The sequence below is a fragment of the Enoplosus armatus genome, chromosome 21 (genome assembly GCF_043641665.1).
Source record: "Enoplosus armatus isolate fEnoArm2 chromosome 21, fEnoArm2.hap1, whole genome shotgun sequence".
Lineage (NCBI taxonomy): Eukaryota > Metazoa > Chordata > Actinopteri > Centrarchiformes > Enoplosidae > Enoplosus > Enoplosus armatus.
Window position 1 is genome coordinate 17166347 of NC_092200.1, and position 18577 is coordinate 17184923.

Genomic DNA, 18577 nt, shown 5'->3' on the forward strand with positions numbered 1-18577 from the left:
ACAAGAATTAGAGGGAGCAGAGCTCGGCACAGCGGTGTCAATCAAAGGGAATAGTTGTTTGGTGATGTCATGTCATAAGTCTTGCAGAGAGAGTATATGTGTGTGTGTGTGTGTGTGCAGCCATGCCTCTCACACCTGTCTAGCTTTGCAGAGTCTACAATGACGCCAGTCACAGGTTTTGTGGTTTGTCTTTGCTCCCAGCTATAAAGCCAGATGGTGCTGGTGGTGTGTAGCGATGAAGGTGAACATAATGACAGCGGTCACTGGATTTGAAGTACATCACACTTATATATTTCAACAAATGCAATTTAGTTGAACTTCGTAGGAGTGTAGCATGCAACCAACACCCCAAGTGCCCCCAGGGCTTTGCCCCAAAAGAGGATGCCGCAATTAAAACTCAAATCTAAATGTTTAATAGTCATATCTTCTACACTGTAAATGTAATGCGATGGGTTTTCCACCTTTTTCAGTTTCTTGAAAATCTGGTTTTACCCATAAAAAAAGTTATTTGTGGAGCGAGGACAAATAATTGACCAAGCTTTCCGTTCTTGGACGGTTTGTATATATATATATATATATATATATATATATATATATATGTGCAGTTTACAGTGATAATGGTGGTAGATTCAGGGTTATTTCCTCACAGTTGTCAAAGCTCCTCCAGAGCCGCAGAAGACATTATCTACCTGTTTGCATAGGCTATGGTTAGTACTCTCCATGTGTGAGTGAACTGACTTGTATTTATAGAATCAAGGGAGATCCCCTTTAACTCATTAACTCCCACTTTTCACCCTCTTTCAAGTGGCTCAGAGAAATCATCGTATTCCCTCTCTGTCTGACAGTAGTACATATATTCTGTACTGGCTCATTCCAACCTATTACTGAAACTATACTCTAAGCGAAATATTTATCGTTATCAAATTGAAACATTCGAGACATCTTGTACATCATTTCCCCTAGGTCAGCATGCAGTCTAATGACCCAGCGGGACACTGCTTGTTAAGGGAGATTATTCTGCCCATCATTTTTTATGGAGAAGACATCCACAGTTTCTAATGTCTTTATGTCCCCCCCCACCCCCCACCCCCCCTCTCTGTAGCTGATGAAGAGAAGCTAGATGAACGGGCCAAGCTGAGCGTGGCAGCCAAGCGCTCTCTCTTCAGGGTGAGCTTCCACTTCCATCGCCTGTGTGCCCTCTCATTTCTACAGATCACGTGCTGGTTCCAGACACCGAGCATGGACAAATGTGCTTCCAATCAAGCACACAAACATTGACGCTGTCTGACTTTTCTTTTCTGTCCTGTCACTACTGTGGGGATTTAGAGATAAAAACTTGGAAATACTCGTGCTTTGGTTTCAGCACAGGCATTCCACTGGAGCAAGCATTTTAATGGAGCACATTTCCCTCCACATCTGTGAAATTGACCTTGAACATGCCCTGTAGTCCGAGTTGCTTAAGCTCAAGTCAGTGGGTACTTACATTTCCAACAGCTTTGATGCTAGATAAGATCTTAATGTACTCAATTATCTGTCTTTAATCACTGTTATGCTAATGTTCTGAGCCGTATGATGATTACTTGAGTAGCCAATTCAATCATCAACCCCACTGTCTCTTTCAATGCGAATATACCCTCGTTAAAGTCTGTGAAGCCCATATTTCATAACCTCACAACAACCGAGGTTATCCTACTAGTGTTAAGGTGAGGCGCAAATTCCCTTTGGTTTATAATGATGTTCCATGTTTCCCCGTTCCAACGTTTCCATCCAGGAACTTGAGAAGAGCATTGATGGCGGAGCCCCTAAACTGCGGTCCAGGAACGCAGCGGTGGACAGGAGGCTAAGGCGGACACAAGACCGATCCAGAACCCAGCCCGTCACCACCGAGGAAGTAGTCATCGCCGCCACGTAAGTCAAAAGCAAGTTATTTTGGTTAAAATAGTTCTCCAAACTATCTGCATGGCTAGACTTCAGTAGGGCTAAATAAGACCATATGTTGTTGTTGTTTTTTGTACTTTGGGTGAACCTACCCTTTAAATCATTCAAAATTCTGTCCACAAGCTTTATGACGCGGCAGCATTTCCTTTGTTTGTCAACCTTGATAGCTCATCCATCACGTTTCCTGCTCTGGACGGGATTCAAAATTTCATTTTGTATGTGAAATTCTCCATGAACTCTGAAATGAAATTTTGGTTTCAGCCTCTCGCCATCTGCCTGAACACCTTTCGGAAACCTCGACCTGCTTTATGTTCCTCTCCCTTAGCTTGAATGAACTTACCTGGAAATCATCTGGTTCATTTCCCCCTGTCAAACTGTGTGTTTTCTCTGTCACCTCTGTGTGTGTGTGTGACTTTGTCCCTGTCCCTTGACCACCATAGCGTCCCCACTCACGTGCCACACACGGTGACCGTTCACACTGCCGTAGCACGCGTCCCCAGCCCCAGCCTAGTTTGCAGCACTGTCTCGCCATACAGGTACATGGCCCGGATAGGAATGCTCACGCCGACCCAGTGTGTGACTAACATGTTTGATCTTTACTGAATGCTGCTCATGCACCGCGGCATAGTGTTCTTTTCACAACGATATCCTCACAAGTGGGTGTTATTTGGAGTGTAAATCCCTAACACACAATGTTTTCTGAGTTTTGGTGCCCTCCTGTGTGATTGGAGGAAACTACACGATTGAATGACGAAAGGACCTAGAAGACTAGAAGGTTTTTTTTTTTTGTTTGCGGTGGGCATGACTCATTCTGTTTTAGCTCTATGATAAGCCTTTTATTGGATGTCGTTGTCATTAGATGCACACAGCTCCACAGTGCTGCCTGCCCATGTAGCATGCCACTTGCCAGCTTGCATGAGCTCCCTCCATGCTTACCAGAAGTCTCCCCTTTCTCCTACCTGTTTGTCTCTCGGGTGTCATCCTGCCCTCAGACTGCAGGCATCCTCGCAGCAGAGCGCCGCCACCCGGGAGCAGGCGTGGGAGGCCAGGCAGGCGCAGGATACCCAGGAGGTCCGGGGCCCCGAGCCGGCGTCCGCGCTGGAGGGAAAAGACCGGAGCCGGAGTCAAAGCCGGGGTCTGGGTCCGGAGGAGCCTGACCTCTGCACCCTCAGCCTGGCAGAAAAGATGGCGCTGTTCAACAAACTGTCTCAGCCTCCCACCAGGGTTACCCGCGTCAGAGGGGACACGCGCCAGCGCAGGGCCAACGCTCGCTACCAGACACAGCCCATCACACTGGGAGATATGGAGCAGGTAGGGCCTGCAGCCTATACTTCACTAGAAGTCTGCATTTGAACTAAAGTCATTGTAACTCTTTGCCTTAGCACATATTCCTGTTTCCTTAGTTTGTAAGGTTTTAGAAGACAAAGGCGTTCTTACTATATTTTTAGCTATGAAGTGTAACTTTTACATTGTATACAAATATATCGTTTGAAAGGAATAGCTTAACATTTCAGTTTGTTTAATCCATACACAAACTGAAATGTGCTGAAGCCACTGCTTATTTATATGGCTCAAAATCACATTATACAATTACCGTGATTTACCTTGATTTGGATGAGGAAAAATTGTCCGAACAAACCTTTTAATGGGAAAAGAGGGAGTGAAATGAAACATTAAATGGGTAGACAGGAGTTGCAGTCGTCAAATGACAAGATGGAAAACAGAAGTCAAATATTAAGTAAAAAGAAAGTGCACAAGATATGATGCGAAAGAATCAAACAGTCAAAGAGTATCAGGCAGGCACAGTATAACCCATTCCTGCTTTCAAAATGGAGAATACGTGAAGGAGCGTTGCAGCCTGTGCGTGTTTCTGCTCCAGGAGGCTTCAGACATAGACATCAGGGATGAACAGGAGCTATGTGACAGCCCAGTAGAGCACCTACAAGTAAGGTTCCTCTGAACAGTCGCCACTGCATTTGCCTGAGATAGTGGAGGCTGACGCAGCTGGAGCGCAGCACGGCACATGACCGCACATCCTCTGCGAACAACACATGCTGTATGGCAATATTCACTCTGTGGCCTGTGTCCCATGCTGTGTGATTTCATTATGAATATGAACGGCGCATGGCCCGGCTTCTGAGCGAGCTCTGACTCAGCTCAGAATCACCCGGCTGTGTCAGTGAGGAGGCTGTGACGATCCCTGTTTCAGGAAAGGAGAACAAAAGCAGCACTTCGAACTCTCGCTCTCCACCACATGGACTGAAAGCAGCTATTTGTTATCAGCTCGATTGGGGGGGGGGGGGGGGGGGGGGAGTGGCGTTGGGAAGCATGAGAGAGAAAATTGAAGCACAAAGTTTTTTTTTCTCAACCGTGTAGTGGTTTCCATGGATGTTTACTGTTGCTTCTCATGTATCGCTCAGCAAAAATGTCAGGTTAGTTGACATGTTTTTGATGTAAAGTAATGGTTATGAATTTGGGAAAGTGTGTCTCTCGGCTATAAGTGGATGCATTGTGCGTGTGTGTGTAGGGGGGGGCGGGGGGGTTGCTGGCATGGCTTTGTGATGTGGGCTGCAACTGACCGGCGAGATAGGCTGCCCTTTGATGCTCAGGAAGTGCAGTGAGTCAGGCAGGCGGTGATTAGTCAGCGTGATTCTCTGGGTTTTGTGTGTGTGTGCAGTTTGCCCGACTTGTTTCTCAGCCTCTGTAGCAAACTGAACCACTTTTTTCTTTGCTCTTCCTACCCCCCCCCCTCCTTGTTACACACAGCTTCAGAACGGTACAGGCTGTCAGTTCGGACACCTCCCTACTTCATCATCATCCTCCTCCTCCGCTCTGAGAGCAGGAAGCACCGTCTCCACTGACCACGCTGGAGACATCCACATAACCAGAGCAGCGGCCCGGGTCGAACCCCTCCCTCCCAGCTCTGACCGGCCTCTGCCCCCTCGCCACCCAGATGGCCCGGCCTTGAGGTCTCAGGACTCCTCAGACCACCAGCAGAGGTACGGAATCTTTCCCCAGGCAGAAGACGGAGCTGATCTGGGAGGAGGGAAGAGGAAGCTGCCCTCTCCTGAGGGAGCGGTCAGGCAAGCCTCTCTGCCCCAGCCCCAGACTGGAAGAGAGAGGAGGAGGGGGGAGGAGGAGGAGGAGGAGGAGGAAGAAGAGGAGCAGTGGCTAGCCAGAGGGGAGGGGGGCAAAGTCGTGCTGAGCTCGGAGAGCCACATGCTCCAGGAGAGGCAGGAGGCGTATCTGAGGGAGAAAGGACACTACCCAGACAGTCAGAAGAGCAGGAGCATCACTGGAGGTAAGAACAGCAGCTTTACTTTATATCATACAACTACTCCTTTGTTGTTTTAAGAGGAGCATTTCTTTCTCTATTATTAATCCATATTCGCTGTTACAATCTTTTACACTAAAGAAAACGACAGACACATTTATTTAATGGAACTCGTGACAACGTTGTGCCTATTGGATATTAGTTGGGTGTTTTTTTTTGTTCAGAAAACTGGAAGAATGCTGGACAGGTGACGGGAGTGGCCTATAGATATTACGATAGAGTCAGCCTTGTCATAATATTGTTATCAATGGTGTTAGCTTCAGCGTCTAGAAATCAGGCTTTTTCATGTATTTTGTCCACAGTACAGTACGGAGAGTTTGCGGTAAATAAGTGCTCGTGGGGTGTTGTGGGAAGTGGACTTTATTTAGCCTCATGTTTAAACACCGGTGTCGATTTCACTCGACAGTCAAAGAGCCACATTTCCTGCGAGAGCGTCGTCTGTGAAAATGCGACGTTCAGATTGTGGTTTCGCGCTTCCTTTTTCGTCTCTGCACAACAGCACAGACATCAGTTAGATGATTGTTGTCGTCCTTTATGAAGTGGGGGAAAGACTGATGGAGCAGTGTGGACGCAGCAGCGAAAAAGCAGACAGTAGCGCCTCGGCAAGCGAGCCTCGGTGTTCCTACAAAACAGCGTGGGTTTATTTGATTACAGCTGTAGCTGGAAGGTTCAAAGCTGTGGAAAGTGTCTGCGCTGCTTCTCGCAGGCGGATGAGAGCCTCTATGGTAAGCATGAAAGACATCTGCTCCCACGCTGGTTTTGTGATGCTGAGTTCGCACTGTGAGAGCGGTGACTGTACTTTTTAGGCGAAAACCTGTAGTCGTGGAATATTGGGTTATTTAGAGGGTTTCGTCCCAAACAGGGGAACATCAGGGAGTTGGAGAAATGGATACGTTTGCAGAATGCGTTTTAAATCCCGTTTCACACATTTCTTTTTTCTTCGTTTTAAGCCTTTCCTAAGCAGAAAACATATACCATTTCAAATGTAATCCACCATGGGAAACCATTTCTGTAGCTGCTGCCATGTTATTGATTTATTTTTTATTTTTTTACTCATTCCATTGTGTGCGCTTGTCTGCTTGTGCTCACAGAGCCGCGGGAGTCCGCTGCGGTAACATCCACAGCGGCGTCTGGTTCGCCCAGGAGTGTGTGTCAGCCTCCGGCGGCGGACGCACACACGGACTGCGGCGGGCACGCGGCCGGCCTGGGTCAGCCCGAGCAGGGGGACGAGCTGAGCGACATGATGGCGGCCCGACACATGTCCATCAAACAGAGGTGAGCCGGGCGGCGTGGGTTACAGTTTCTGCTTTTCGTGCATCCATGTGCAAGTAGCGTTTAACTGTTCATGTCAGATTGGCCTAAAACATACTCCTTTCCTCAGAATATCACCAGACTTATCCCTATAGGAAAAAATACAACTGATGACACACAGCATGACCGTAGAGGCTTTTTCCTTAAGCACACACCATGTGTGTAAAATCATTGCAGTGTCCTTTGTGTAACTTTGACTTTGACTTTGAACTGAAGCTCAGTATTGGATTCCCAGACAAATGAAGCGGTTACGCAAGTCCAGTTGTGTCGCAGTGTGTCAACAAGCTCAGCCCGCTGGTTTGACTGGCGAACGCACCAGGCGGCGATCGCAGACTAAATCGATTGATGACATAACGGAAGTCCGTGTAAACTCGCCTGTTCCAGTCTGCTTGTTAGCACAACAAGCTCACTCTTTTTCGCCATGCCAGGACGCCTTTGTGGCTCTACCCATTTTCAAAGGAATTTACTGGGGGCAGGGATCTGTATCCCAGATACAGCTGGCGACATCTATCCAGTGTTACTTTCATCCTGTTTTCTGGCGTAGTTGTGGAGCCCCATCCCCCCCCCCCGGGCCAGAACAGGACGTCCCCTCGCTGGGTCACAGAGGAGTGGTTGTGAGAGGGGCAGAGGGCACTGCCAACACCCTGACCCCTCCATTAGGGGTCTTGTCTGCTCCCTACTCGGAGATGAGAGCTCAATAATTGAACCTCTGTTCTTGCTACACTGTACTTCAGTCTGCGATCTTATAATCCTCCATGTGCTTCATATGTAATCCCGGTTTTCCACAGCTCCTCATTTAAAAGACTGTATGTCCAGTGATTTTAAGCCTGCTTCCCTCACTGTTCGGCCTACATTTACTTCAGCTAAAATAAGATCCTTTTTTTTTATTGCCTGTTTAAACCGAAGCCTGCCAAATACTCTCCCAGCTCCAGTTCCCCTGACTGACACCTCTAAGTGATCTTTATGTCTAATTGTCCTTTAGCCGTCACCAGTCTGTTTACCCCGTCATCCAGGGCTTTACAGTATTCCTAGCTGTGGCTGCTCAGTGTCATGCTGCCTGCCTCTGCTTAGTGTCTGCTGCCTCCACTGCAAGCAGCCCAGCAGATGAGACTAGAGTGCGAGTGGCGACGTCCCTGTTTACTGTTGGAGTCGGGTGTTGTGACAGGTTGAGTTAAAAGCTCGGGGGGGAAGCAAAATTGAGGGTTTAACAAGTGCTCTCTTTGCGGTAACTGTGTGCTAAGAGCTGTCTGTCGAGAAGCGGTATGTTCTCCCCCATTATGAGCTTCATGGTAACTTTTTCCCTCCTTCTGCTTACCCCCCCCCACCTCTCCCTCAGAGTGGCCTTGTTGAAGATGAGTGGCGAGCAGGACTGGAGGAACAGGATCAATAAGAAGCAGGATGTGGTGAAGGTCGCTGTGGGTGAACAGCACGCTCAGCTCTGGGAGGTGGAGGAGAGCTTCAAGACGAAGGTAACCACCTGACGTGCACACTCACTGCTGACTGTCGTCTGCCTGTGGCTGTTCGGTCTATCATGTCTGTGTGCTCCGTCAGTGAATGTTTGAACTACTTCCTGCTTATCAGGAGCATTCAGATTGGGGTTCATATTCCAATCAGGGCACCATCGAAGCAAGTTCCAGCCCGTGAAAACCTCAAGGGGGAACTGCTTTAAACTGCCACTCCACCACTCTGTGCCCGTGAAACTTGAATGCAGCACTAATTCCGTGACGGTGACATGCCACTGAGGCTTCAGTAATTTGATTTGATCCACAGTGTCACATTATGACTGCAAGTATTTTCCTGTATCAGCCTCTGAAGTCAGGCTGTTTCTTAAAACAGAGTTTTGGAGATGTTTTTTTGCTGACATGTAACTCCAGAGTCATCGGAATGTCAGGAGGATGACGTCATCAGTTTTGCAGTAGAAACCTGCAAAGACAAATGGGATAAATTTTTGGATATCTCTAAACAGAGAGGTTGTTTATTGTCCCACATTTGTGTCTTTTGATCTTTCTCTTTGTCTCTTTCCTCTGTTCTGTCTCATAAACAGCTCATGCGTGTTTTCGCGCGTGGACTGTATCAAGAGTCAATCTGCATTTATTTCAGTCATGGCAGTAGAATAGATACTGTTGTAGCTGGATCAGCTGCACATTATTTCATTGTGCATGCTCTGTGCATGCATATGGAAGCGCGTGGCTGCCAATATTAAAATTAAACGATTTAATTAAATAGAAAAGTCATTTTTCATTTGTGCGTGCATGATGCATTTCAATAAAACTATATTATAATTCAGCTTTTAAAATTGAATTTTCATTTTATCATTAAACATAAAATAAAAACTCAATTGAAAATTATTATTATTATTAATAATAATAATAATGATAATTATTATTATTATTTCAATGTACTTTTTAGCATAACACTGCCACGATACTGAAAATGATTGTGAAAAGGACTTTTTATATTCAAATTGGCAGTCAATGTGCATCCTAAACTTGACAAATGAAATTGCGAACTGGTCTTTCACTTGCCATTTCCATTTTAATTTCATTTCATTAGAGATGAGCAGCTAAATTAAGTGCATCATTTAAATGCAGAAGTCCAGTTTGCAATTTCATTTTCAAGTTTAGGCTGTCTGTCAATTTCTCATTTAATTTAATTCCCTTCTCCTTTCAGTACTATGCTCCGTACAATAAAAAAAAAATTTCATTGGACTTTCATCTTAATTGGTGCATTTTCAACTATAATAAAATAATGCAAATTAAAATTTTACTTTTGTCATACATCATCCGTACATGGAACGTATGTGGAAGATTGGATCAAATTAATTCATTTTAATATTTGCAACCCTATACTTCCCTACATGGCAGTTTAATTTTCTATAGAATGTCAGTTATTGCCTGTGTATTTGTTACAGTTGTTTTGATTAGAGATGATCAAGATTAGAGTACATTAACCTGAATTTGAAAGCCTAATTTTGCCTAAATTAAACATATATTGAAAAGTAAAGTCTATTTTTTTACTTGCACTTTTTAAACAACAGCTGTTTGACTAACTGTCAGGAGCCAGTGACAGTAATGACTAGCTATGCTGCGTATGCTGTATTTGTCTTGCCTGGCTTCATCCTTTCTTTCCACTGAACTGCATGTTACGTGTAAACTTTCATTCTTCTGTTTGCCTTTTGTCTCTGTTTGCCTGTCCTTAACCTTCTCATAAAAAATAAACCTCATTTCATCCTCTGCATGTTGTGTGTCGGCATCCTCTGTTTGTTTTTCAAGGGAGGGTGAGGGTGGGACGGTACACGTACCTCTCTGTTTAGACATATTCACAACAGCTACCATCCACGTCAGCGGGGCTGTTTTTGTTTCCAGCTGCTTATCAGGGTTTGTTCAGCTCGGCTCTACAGCTCTGCCTGTACACATTCTGAGTTTTCAGGTCATTGAAGGCCCGGGGGGGAGGGGGGGGGGGGGTGTCTGCTTTTAATGCCGTGATGCCACTGTGCGTGATCTGATGCGTTGTTTTGAACTGCATTTTCCGAATTTTCTCTCCGAAAGGAATGATGTTTTAAGTGATAGCTAAGTAGAGGAAAGGGGAAGGGCAGCAGCTCATCTTGTTTCATCCTCCTATTCATCAGTGCCCGGTGGACACAGTTCAGTCACTTTCCTCTTTTAGATCAAAGAAGAGAAACACTAAAGATTAGGCAGATACAAAACTTGGCACAGTCAAGCAAAGCAGATACAGATTGTCCCATTGTTCCAACCAAGGACGTGATTTTTTGATGAAAGTTTACGTACTGTAGTCTTATAGATATTTTCCACAAAAACAAATATGTAGCTCCTTAAAGGGCCTGAAAATGATCGTTAATAATGTTCGTGACGGATTTTTAGGGAGTTGATCGGGCGATTCGGCCGTGGTATCATTTTTGGGACAGTTGAGCTTTCAGAAAACATGTCCCTTCTCTCCTGCGGCTGCTTGTCTGTAGGGCGACGAAGCGCTGATGATGATCGATGAGTTTGCTGTGTCCGACCAGCTATGGGTAAGGCCAGTGCGCAAGGCCGAAATCTCACACACACACACACACACACACACACACACACACACACACACACACACACACACACACACACACACACACACTCACAAAAGACTGCGGTGGTATTTATCAAGTGAATTTAATCTTGGATGAGTGATCAAAATTTTACATCCTTAACAGCATTTCCTGGCCGCTAACACTCTCTCTTGATAAATACACAAATTCAGCTACCTGTTTTTGTGTGTGTGTGTGTGTGTGTACATTTGGTGGTATTGGTGGTGGTACTCTGTGTGGGTGTTTCCCTTTACAGTCACGGTGATGGTGTTGTACTTGTGGCGTGTGCTTCTCTAATTCATCTCACTTCTGCTTGTTGGGTTTCAGAATTATTACTATAAGAGAAATCCCTTTACACACTCTCACTGTTGTCAGTTGTGCATGTGTTTTTTTTCTGTGTGTCTGAAATTGAACCTTTTATTTTGTTTTGCCTGTGACGCGCACAACACCACGCCATACATGCGCTGCAGGTGTAGCCAGCAAGAAGATACAGTACATTCTGCGGCACATCCGCTCCGTTACATGTTGAATGTAACCAAAGCGCTACACGTGATGGATGTTATAAAAACTGATTAGACTGTTCAAGCAGACTTAATATCTTAAAATGTGACTTTTTAGGCAAAAAAAAAAAACCTCATAATTTAAAGCTGCACTAATCTGTCTTTTTATATGAACAGTAGATCAAACGTATCTCGTGAAAGGGGGTCACTATGTGACAAACCCGCAGAGAATTATCACCCGACTCTGCAGTTTCCCCTCACTGTATGGTACCTGCGCAGCACGAAACAACGTACAATATGATCACAGTGGAGCATTTAGCAGCTGAAGAGCCACACAGGAGTTGGTGGAACCCAAAGCAGAATTAAAGAAGGGTGAATACTGGGCTTGCGTTTTTGTCTGGTGGCCAGAAACGTGACTCCAAATGGATGCTGATGTTTCTGGAGATGTATGCTTGTTCACCTCAACTTAATAATAAATTGATGATATGTCAATAGTGGTTTAAAAGTGAAAGAGAATTTGGTGTTCTCTGTGTACACCTGGCAGGGTAAAGAAAGCTTTCAAACAACATGTGGACTATAATGAACCCATTATGTAGGGCACTGCAGGTTAAATGAAATGTAATTGAACGGTGAAACGAATGAATATGAAGTGTGATTTATTTTTTATTTTTTTTTGAAGGGGTTCAATGATTTGGTATTGCACTTCTATACATTTGGGGGGACTTGCGCGAGACATGTTGAAAAGAGGCCCAAGTTATCCCGACTTTTGGTTCCTAGCATGGGTAAAGCTCCAAAAGCACTGGACTCTGCACTACCCAAAATGCACCGCCCACCTCTCTTTAACAGGGGGTGTCCCTTGTTTGTTACACAGGCTTTCTGATTGTAGTCTCCGAGATCAAGCTGCCATCACTATGACATCATCAGGGGTTATTAGAGGACGTTACACAACAGTTTTCACAGGCTGCCCAGTGTTAACCATGGCTAGTAAACCGATCCTCACTGCCCCTTTTTTAAATACTAGTACATTTAGGTATGTGGGGTTCTTTGGGGGAGTGCCGATCCTATGACCTCAGTATTTCCAAAATCCTGGCCTTGCAGCTGCTATACATTTGATGATGTCCTCTGTATGTGTGTGTGTGTGTGTGTATTTCCTCTTTCCATGGCCCTGCCTCTATAGGAGCCAGTCTTTGCCTCCACTTTCTCTCCTCCTCCTGAGCCTCCTTTTACTTCTTCCCCTGATGAGTCAGCCAGCCAGGTAGGAAGTTGCATCAGCCTTTGCTGCTTTCATCGCTTTGCCCACCTCCCCACCTACTTCACCGAGCTCTGAAATCCATACACAAACCCCACTGCTTGAACACGTAAGGAATCTGTGAAACACGGAGAGTGAGGCTCTCCGAAACGCTCCTCAGCCATACCTGCGTGGCTGTTTGGCGATGCATTCTTTCACATTACAAACCATTTCACCCCCAAGCTGCGCTAATTTGTCAGGTCTTTCTGCTCCATCAGCTGCAGCCGTGCTGGCAAAACAAACAATTATGGCAAGTGCACATTGTGATCAAACGTGCTCTGCTGTCCCTCGCCCAAGCTTTGTCCCTTTGCCTATGAAGCCAGCATGACAGCCCCTGCAGCTTCTAGTGCTTGCGCAGAGCTTTGACAATTTCTACCATCTCTTCATCCTTATCTCTTAATCCTCATCCTCTCTTGCCTTCCCTTCCATCCCTCTTGGTTGTGAAGGCCACCAGATCTCCCAGACCCACGCAGGTGGATGAGAGACACCCCTGGAGACGGAAGGTGACCCAGTCAATACTGTATACAGTGCTCTTGCAAGTCCCTCCCCAGTGGCAGCCTTTGCACACACACACCCACACACACACACACACACACACACACACACAGTCAAAGCAACAGTATTGCGCCTTACAATTTGCACAGAATGAGTTACGTTATAGTTGCTCACTACAGGACTAAGACTGCTATTGTTCTTTGTCTTTACTTTAAGTATTTCTGTATTTCATGTGCATCCAGCAGAAAAGAAAGAAAATCAATATTTGTCCTTTGGATCTTGGTAAACAGCTTGTTTTCAGTGTGAGGCAGGGATTAACGTGTGCTTCCTGTGTATCGGTTACCCTCCTTTTGGTGTCCTTGTTTCCCTCGGCTGCTTTGCTTGCTTGATGTTTTCCTCGCTGTTAAAGAAAAAGTCCACGTTCGAACACTGTCACAAACAGCCAGTGGCAATATAAGATGCACTCCTGGTTCCAATTTGTTGTTTGGTGGTGTAGCTTGATAGATAATAGAAAAAAGTCATTTTGACTCACTTGTATCCAAGCTCCAAGTGCCCGAGTCATTCCAGGAAAATTCTAACCAAGATAAAAATGACATTACCTACTCACGAAATGGTTCGCAAACGGCTGATATAACACAGTGGAAGGACCCTAAGGTGGATTATTCCTTTAGCTTTCAGTCCATCCAGCGTTTGCTGTAACTGACAGTAACTTCTCTCTCTCTCTGTTCGTAGAGAATTGCCGAGGCTGAGATGGAGTGTCAGGGGCCCGAGGCTCACATGTCCATCCAGGAGAGGAAGCAGCTGATCGTGGCCCAGGAGGAGGCCTGGAAGATGAAGGGCCACGGAGCCGCCAACGACTCCACCCAGTTCACTGTGGCCGCACGCATGGTGAAGAAAGGTCAGACTGTGATGAGAAACCCAACACACCTCTGAAGCATTGCATGCACACATGCTGAACTGCACTCAGTCATCACACCACAGAGAGCTAAGTCCACAGGTCACTCTCCGCTCTCTGCCCTGAATCCTCCAAAGCCCCCTCCTCAATTAGCAGCAGCAGTGGGGGGGGGGTGACTCTCCTTTTCCCTCCGTCAGGCGCAGACACACCAGGCGGGAGTAGCTGCTGAGAGGACTCTGCTCAGGCAGGAAATGATCTTATGGTCGGAGTTGTTGCCTAATAGCTCCGGGCTCGGCCCCAGAGGGCAGCTGATGGAAGGTTTAATTTGCGTTCTGGGGGGAGTCGGTGGGTTTGGCCAGATTGTGGCTGATGGAGAGTGGCATAGGAAGGATTAGCATCAGCAGTGTTTGCCTCAACCAGCTTCAAAGGCATCTTAGACAGTGTCTCTGTAGCTTTGGCACTAGTTCCAGTGACCAGCATAAGGAGACCTCTGCCACTGCGGCATATCATTCCTCATTTGTGCATCCAGGTCTTATTATACATCCGTGTGTCTACCGAACTGAGGAAGTAGAAGAAGAAAATGACTAGTGTCAAAAGGATGGCCAACCAAAGTCCAGGAGATCCGTGACACAGAATATCTGGCTGGAGAAATGTCTGATAATAAGCCTGTCCTACTGAAATGTGTCCATTGTTACATTTTTTTTTTTTTTTCAAAACTTCAAAAAAACTACATTGTCAAACTTCACAGTTAGTGTGGTCTATTAGATGACATTGTAATAGCTCACATAGCCAGCAGTGGTCAACTACACATGCTGGCAGATTAGCTCGGTGCCCCCCCCATGTGCCCCTCACCATGCGAGTACTGTGGGTACTACACACACACACACACAACGCTTCGTGATGTTTAGTAACAGTATATGCAAGCTGTTTAACTGTACTCCTCTACATTAGTTGACGATAAGCAAAGTGTGTCTTCAGCTATATAATAACAGTGAAGGACTGAACCAATGTTCTGGTAACCTCTTGTCTTCACCTGTGAAATGAAACTAGTTCCGTGCCGTGCTTTTTGGGTCACTGGATGTTCATGCCTGTCTGCGTTCATACAACAGGGTTGGCCTCCCCCTCAGCCCTCCAGTCTCCAGCGACATCCAAACCCAAGACCAGCAGCCCTGCCATCTCCAAACCACAGGAAGGTCAGTTTTTTTTATCCCTCTGTGTCTGCGTTTCGTACTTCTTCTCTGCCTCTCACCAGTCTCTGGCACCCTCCGGTTACCTGTTATGTCACGCTGCCGTCATGTGGAGCCGTTCAGCCCGTTTAGCTTTAATGGGGTTAATGAAGACTGGAGGGCTCGGCTGCGGCTCCGGTCTGATTTAGGCTTAATGACGTGACTTTGTTGCATCCTCGACTGCCACCAGACACACAGTTTCCCAAACATATTCTGCGTACAGTTAATTAACTGAAGTGTTGTCTTAAACGTAGGTGGATTCCTGCGTAATGTGATTTCTGATGCTGACGGTTGGTCCGCTGATGCTAAATTCACAGTTTGTTTGTTTTTTTTTAAAAAATGATTCTGGGTCAGCTCTCATTGGAACACAGTGTAATTGGTTGTCTTTGCTTCTCTTTCAAAAGACATGGAGGAGATGTCTGATATCGAAGGTGTATTCCCTTTTTCTTTTGGTGTTGCACTGAATGCAATGTTCATCATCATCATCATCATCATCATCATCATCACCACCAAAACCACAAATATCATCAACACTAATGTGGCTGATGTTGCTGTGAGACTTCTATTAGGCTTTCATAGCCTAATGGAATATAAACCACGAGACAGCGTTCCCATAAATATGCATGAAGTCTGAATATTTAGACATTTAGTGGCTGTTAACTGTTTTTAAAATGCGTGTGGCCATCAGTGAATATGTTCACATCAACTTCATTGTGACTGTATGCGACTGTTCACGCTCAGTCATTGTTCGAAAGTCACCTGCAGCATCAGCGGTGACAAGTGTGACTCTGAAGAGCAGGACCCTCAAACTGCCTGCCTGTTCAGGGATGGGATCTGTGCTAAAATCAAACACAGAGTAAATTTATGGCTCTAACAGCTGTGTGTGTGTGTGTGTGTGTGTGTGCGTGTGTGTGCGCGTGCGCAGAGATCAAGGCCGTGCCAGATCTGAACCTCGAGTCGGACATGAAGCTGGATAAACTGGAGTCATTCCTAGGCAAGCTCAACAGTAAAGGTCAGTCTCGTTCGGCACGCTGTCTACAAGTCACCGAGTGTGGAATCTGGCCTTTCACACTGAATGGAATGGTGCCACATTATAACCGTGCAATCAATTACAGATTCCGTCCTATATATTTTCGACCAAACTTGAAACGAAATGAAATGCAGTATTCTCCGTCTAGCTCACTTTTAATTCATTCGGGATGAGATCACTTGTTTGTGTCCATGCATTGCATATTTTCTTCTTTAAGTCATGTGTGGTTGCTGGTGGGAAGAGTCCCTGGAAGACATGCAGCTCGTTACGTGAATGTTGCAGCGATTTGACGTGCCAGTCTCATGTTTGAATAAGTTCCGGAGTCACTTTCACATAAAAAGTCACAACAGCAGTCTCACTAGGTCTGAATTAGAGGTAGACGCATTATCGCAAAGGCTGCCGCAGCAAAAGGTTGAATACGCACAAAGAGAGATTAAATGCCTTGCTCAGCCTTCTTCGGACGACTGTAATAGAATTATCGTTTAATTCGAATAAACACCAATTGGAAGTAGTTGAGATTGTTCTCATGTGAAATCAGTCTATGCATTTTTTTTTTTTTCCCTTTTGCAGTATGAGGCAAAAAAACCCCAAAACAAAACAACAACCTTCCTACAACTTTTCCTCTACCACAATGAGAGTTTTCATGTTATATTTTAAATTTAAGGTTTCACGTTTCCGGGCATCAGATGCCAAGTATCATGCAGTCACTCGTTGTGGCACGTTCTGTGATGGTCCTGTCGGCTGTGAATGATGCCCTTATGGAACATTTATGTAACAGACACGTGTCTGAATGACAGAAAGGGACACGTTCATGTGTATTGACCAGTAAACATGCCTCCAGTGGCAGAAATGCAGCACAAGTGGGGCATCGCGGTGACCGCTTCGATTCCTGTCAAACCTCGACTGTCCACTTTCAAAAGAGTATACTACTAAAAATACGTACATACATATTAAAAAGATATGCTTTAAAGAAATAGAAAAATCTAATAAATATGCTGGCAAAAGAAAAGCAACAAAAGAGGTGTATCTGTTTACTGTGCAGCCAAACAAAATGTGGACTAAAAGGACACATCATGACATATTGTTTAACGGTTCCAAATGTCTTCCACGCTGCTTTTTGTCTGCCACATCTTGTCCCGTACATGCATTTCTCAATTCCTATGAATCCTTTCTTCATTTGCGGGCAATTTCAGTTCTGCCCAGAGAAAGACGCAACCTGCCACTAACATAGAAATCTATTATTTATCGAGGCAAAAACAAAAAAAACCTGGAAAAATGACTGAATAAAGATCAGTATCAGTAACATCATCTTAGCGCTTTCATTAGCAATACATGAGCCCGGTGGTGCTTGCACGGGCTTTGGGAAATCATCTGTAGTGGTAACTGCAGTGAATGGAGTGAATTCCGGATGTATGGTATATGGTGTGGTCCTGACACAGCTTCGTCTTGTCCCTCCTCAGTGTCTGGGCTGCCTGAGGCGACCATCACAGTTACAGAGAAGAAGGTAAAGGAGGTGATGACCCTCGAGGATGAAACTTTTTCCAAGTTCTACCGCCAAGTGGAGGAGCTCCCCGCCACCACCAGCAAGGTGGAGATAGACGACGACTTTGACGCCATCTTCGGTCCCCAAGTGCCAAAGTAAGCCCTCACCGCCAGGGGTCGTTTTGAAGCGAGAGCCCTGACTAAATCACCTTTGTGAGACTCTCTGTTTTTTCTCTGTTGACCATGCCCCTTCTTCACCTCTGACCTCTCTCCCCAGGCTGACCTCGGAGATGGTGCAGCACAAGCGAGCGGTGCGGCCGGCGCGTAACGTCCAGTCGTCGAGGAACCCCCTGAAGATGCTGGCTGCCAGGGAGGACATCAGACGCGAGTACACGGAGCAGAGGCTCAACGTCGGCCTGCTGGAGAGCAAGAGGATGAAGGCCGAGAAGAGTGAGTGAGGATGGATCAGGAGCTGGAAAATGCATGAGAACTGAAAACACTCAGGGATGCAACATGTGACAGGCTCCCTTCGTCGAAATAAGTTCTAAATTTGCACAATGAAACTCTAAATATATATTGCACATTACAGTACATCGTCAATCCTTGAATTTGGTCCAGTTCGTATAAGGCTTCAAATTGTCCTCCATTCATCGGTGTCCAATCTCGGCCAGTCACATGGGAATTTCACATTTTAAGTGAACCGCAGTGCATGTTTGTCTGCCATTTTGCCTTAACCTTGTCAGCCTGTGCAGTTGCAGATCACAGTGTGTGTCCCTGCAGAAATACAATGACAAACATCTCCACCTCTCTGTGAAACCAGTTGTAATCGTCGTAATCGCCAAGTGCAATAAATGTCTGCTTTTGTCTCATCTTCATAATATTGGCAAAAAAAAAAAAAGATGTATGAATCCTCTTCAGGCGGACGTGGTCTGCAGCTTGTTTGGAGAACTCATTGTCATGTTACTCCCGGGAACTTCCCCCTTCGCCTCCTCTGACA

General features: G+C 45.7%; 1 protein-coding gene across 1 annotated transcript in view; it reads left to right on the forward strand.

Moving 5' to 3' along the window:
* The window catches only part of svila (supervillin a), a 45639-nt gene that overhangs the window by 16720 nt on the left and 10342 nt on the right, over positions 1-18577 (forward strand). Inside the window, exons 11-27 of the mRNA XM_070928503.1 lie at positions 1103-1167; positions 1772-1908; positions 2379-2474; positions 2931-3249; positions 3818-3883; positions 4705-4899; positions 4957-5239; positions 6364-6547; positions 7920-8052; positions 10560-10613; positions 12342-12419; positions 12899-12955; positions 13680-13845; positions 14952-15035; positions 15994-16080; positions 17559-17736; positions 17858-18030. Coding sequence (XP_070784604.1) covers positions 1103-1167; positions 1772-1908; positions 2379-2474; positions 2931-3249; positions 3818-3883; positions 4705-4899; positions 4957-5239; positions 6364-6547; positions 7920-8052; positions 10560-10613; positions 12342-12419; positions 12899-12955; positions 13680-13845; positions 14952-15035; positions 15994-16080; positions 17559-17736; positions 17858-18030 — 2355 coding nt within the window. The remainder of the gene's footprint in view (positions 1-1102; positions 1168-1771; positions 1909-2378; positions 2475-2930; positions 3250-3817; positions 3884-4704; positions 4900-4956; positions 5240-6363; positions 6548-7919; positions 8053-10559; positions 10614-12341; positions 12420-12898; positions 12956-13679; positions 13846-14951; positions 15036-15993; positions 16081-17558; positions 17737-17857; positions 18031-18577) is intronic.